Raw genomic sequence first — 3,872 nt, 5'->3', positions numbered from 1 at the left:
GTAAATGCACGCTTCCCTGTGAAAACGAGTCAGCTGACCTTTGCAGAAATGGCATTGTTCGTTCAATAATGCTTTACTGGATAAAAATCTCCAAAGACAAACCCGAGTTTCTGACCTGCAGAACGTCATTACAGATCAACCCAAAGGGCAAAGGTGGGGTCTTGCAAATCTCTTCAGCTGAGTTCGCTTTTGGTAGAAGTCAAAAAGATAACAGCTTATATTTTGTTCAACAAAGTTGAAGTGGGAAATTTCCACCTGACTGTGTCTGGTGATACGTTCAAATACAGTTTTAGTCTCATCACATAGAGACTACATACAGTGGCAACCCTAGAAATACGTTTTTTTTTATTTTTTTTAAATAAAATAAATAAATAAATCAGCAAAAAATCTGTCAATGTGATAAAAAAAAACTAGGGCTGGATAAAAAAATAAATTTAAGCTTAACAGACCAATAATCAATACACAAAAGATATAAATCGATTTACCACATAAAGCTAAAGTCTGCTAGCTTGATGCTAACATTTAATGGAATTCCCCATAGGACGGCTAATGCTAACGCTCCGTCAACCTAAACACTTGTATGAATCTTTCCAATTTTTTTAAGGAAATATTTTATTTGTGGTCTAAAACACAGTTTTTTCTCCTTATACTGTTGTCTTCTTCTGGAATAAGGTGTACTTCTATAACACGATCGCCACCTAGTGGCCAAACAGAAACGTCCTCCAGGAGAAGCAGAACAATGTTTACAATGTTAATGATCTGAACATTTTTGTTAGAACTTCTCCTTTAGAGAATCCATGTAACACTGGATGATATTAACAATCTCATTATTTCACTGATAAATTTTATAATATGTGAACTTGATCAAATTAATATAAATATATAGTAGATTATTAACCCAAAACTGAATTGAATTGAAGAATCAAAAGAATTTGAAAAAAAATTGGAATCAAATCATTTCTGGAAATTATAACCGATACCCAGCTCTAAAAAAATGTTCTTACCAAGATTTATTATTTCAAGAGAATATGTTTTCTTAAACTAAGATAATTTTGTTTTTGAAAATCTTTTTTACTTGGATTGTTTTTCTCACAAGACAGAAAACAAGACCAGATTTTTTAAATCTTTCACAGTGGTCTTTTGAGTATAATTACGTGGTTTTTAGCCAAAATCCAAACATAGTCTTCTAGAACGTAGTTTCTGCAGAGCGGCAGTTGTTCATTAGAAATTCACCTCTGAGTTGTGGCGGGACTAAAGGAATACTATGTCCGCCCCCATGTAAAATTAGGATCAGTTTAGCAGTGAAAACTCTTAAATCTGAATTGAAACTGTAAAACTGAGGACTGAAAGTGAAGATTCAGAAAGAAAAAAAAAGTTGAAAATTCAAAACAGCAGCTGTTACTGATGAATACATTGGATTTTCAATGGGTAATTTTTGCATTTATATATTTTTTATTCAACTTTTCAGTATTTTTTCACATTTTCAGAATGTATTTCAAATTTTCAAAAAAATTTTTTTCAAATTTTAATATTTTTATCACATTTTCAAGATTTATTTCAAGTTTAGATTTTTTTTCACATTTTAAATTTTTTTTTTTCATATTTTCTTTTTTTTATTCCAAATTTATAATACCTAGTTTTCAAATTTTCAAAAAAAAAAAAACATTTTAGTTACGATGTCTATTTTTTCAACAGAGTATAAGGGCCACTTTACAATTTTTTTTTAAATTTTTTAAATTACAACTTTAATTCTTGTAAATTTATGGGAAAAAAAAGTCATAACTACTAAATTACAACAATAAAGTTGTATATTTATGACTTTAAAAGAGATAGGCTAAATTTTAATCTTTAATCTAAGAAATTTATTAGATTTAAAGTTGTAAATTTACGAGACAAAAAGTGTACATTTTTTAGTTTTAATCTTGTAATTTTACGACTTTAAATCTCGTAAATTTATGACTTTAAATCTTGTAGATTTACGATTTTAAAGTCGTAAATTTGCGACTTTTAATCTTGTGAATTTATGAGATTTAATCTTGTAATTTTACGACTTTAAATCTCGTAAATTTATGACTTTAAATCTTGTAGATTTACGACTTTAAATCTTGCAGATTTACAGGATTTAAAGTCGTAAATTTGCGACTTTTAATCTTGTGAATTTATGAGATTTAATCTTGTAATTTTACGACTTTAAATCTTGTAAATTTATGACTTTAAATCTTGTAGATATATGAGATTTAAAGTCGTAAATTTGAGACTTTTAATCTCGTAAATTTATGAGTTTTAAATTTGTAAATTCACAACTTTTAGTCTCTGCTGAGCCGCCCATCGATGAATAAAACATTAATAACTGTAAATCAAACAAAGAAACTTCCAAATGTTTTAAAGATTCAGTTTACCTGATGAAATCCAAGACGCTTTTCACAGTTTGGTCGGTCGGCTTCAGCTCACGCCGTCCCACTTTAATACATTTACGAGAAAAAAAATCATAAATTTATGAGATTTAAAGTCGTAATTTTACGAGAAAAACTCATAATATTCCTTTTTTTTCTGTTTGGTTTCCCTAATACTCCGTCGTAATTTTTCAAGTTTTCAGTCTGTTTTTCCGTTCACTTTAAGCTGATTTGACCCCGTCATATTCACGCCGTCAGACACAAAGAGCATCAAAATCTACATTTGAAGCTGCAGTGTTCCTGTTGTTTTATCTCTCTGTCCTCCCACCTCGCAGGAGAGGACTGTAACGATCCGGAGGCAGACCATCGGCGGCTTCGGCCTGAGCATCAAGGTAATTTACATCCCGGATGATCAGGCCGCTCATCCCCACTTCTTTGTACCGAGCGTGAACAAGTGTTATCGATCATCTCCTTTCCAAACGGTAACCGCGGTGATAAAACCTTCTGTGATTCTCCTCACTCTTTAGGGCGGAGCGGAGCATAAAATCCCTGTTGTCATATCAAAAATTTCAAAAGAACAAAAAGGTACAAAGCCGGCTTCGGTAAAGTTTGAGTCTCCTGATCTTCCGCCGATGTAATTTGTGTGTTTGTTTGTTGGCAGCCGAGCTCTCCGGGCTGCTGTTCATCGGAGACGGCATCCTTCAGGTAAAATGTCACCGGCGTTCATGTTCACTCATCTCATCCTGTGAAATAACACGTCCTGTAGCTTTAATAATTCAAACTGTGGAATAATTATGAACCCCTATAAGCAAAGGTGTTTCATTTGTTGCATGAATTCCTGCCTAAAGAATCCCTCAGCTCCCACATAGCAACTGTGACTCTCTTGTTTACACTTTTCAGCACAGATGCCTCAACAGTTCTCATGCTCGCCGCATTAATCATTTTGAAGATAGAGCTGCAGTGTTGTGATGTGGGAGATGTTATTCAGGGCAACTATGTTACTGTTGTTTCCAGATAAATGGAATAAACGTCAGGAGCTATCGCCACGAGGAAGTGGTAAGCTGTCGGCTCGTGTCTTATAGACGCTCACGCTGCAAACGTTTCCAACAGCTTCACGTGTCAGACTTGATGATTTGTTTGTGTTTGACATGCAAAAGGACATTTTCTTCTTTTTCATCCTGTTTTAAGTTCATCTGTACGAAAAGTTGAGATTGAAGAGCAGAAAAACTTCCATTCTGAATGAGACGGTTTCATCCCAGCATGCAATTTCTGTGAACTTCACACTTAAACATATTGTAATAAATTTAAAAAATTGGTGTTTTTTTGTTCTATTTTTTTGTGCTTATTTTTTTTTTAAACTACAAAAGCAAAGAACTTTAAAAAAGACTGGGAAAGAACTCAAAAACTACAGGAAGAGCAGCAGAATTTAAAGTTTAAATGTCTCTGTGACGTTTGAACTTTGGGATATGGAGTCTTTTT

The 3,872-nt window shown here is 33.0% G+C and overlaps 1 protein-coding gene across 3 annotated transcripts in view; it reads left to right on the top strand.

Moving 5' to 3' along the window:
• sntg1 (syntrophin, gamma 1) overlaps positions 1-3,872 on the top strand; it is a 187,382-nt gene that overhangs the window by 133,530 nt on the left and 49,980 nt on the right. For all 3 annotated transcript variants that reach the window (XM_024274265.2, XM_024274264.2, XM_024274263.2), the window contains 4 exons: positions 2,729-2,785; positions 2,921-2,978; positions 3,055-3,098; positions 3,408-3,449. In XM_024274265.2, coding sequence (XP_024130033.1) covers positions 2,729-2,785; positions 2,921-2,978; positions 3,055-3,098; positions 3,408-3,449 — 201 coding nt within the window. The remainder of the gene's footprint in view (positions 1-2,728; positions 2,786-2,920; positions 2,979-3,054; positions 3,099-3,407; positions 3,450-3,872) is intronic.

This window comes from Oryzias melastigma, linkage group LG17, assembly GCF_002922805.2.
Source record: "Oryzias melastigma strain HK-1 linkage group LG17, ASM292280v2, whole genome shotgun sequence".
Lineage (NCBI taxonomy): Eukaryota > Metazoa > Chordata > Actinopteri > Beloniformes > Adrianichthyidae > Oryzias > Oryzias melastigma.
Note: the sequence above shows the minus strand (reverse complement) of the source record. Positions and strands in the feature narration are given on the sequence as shown.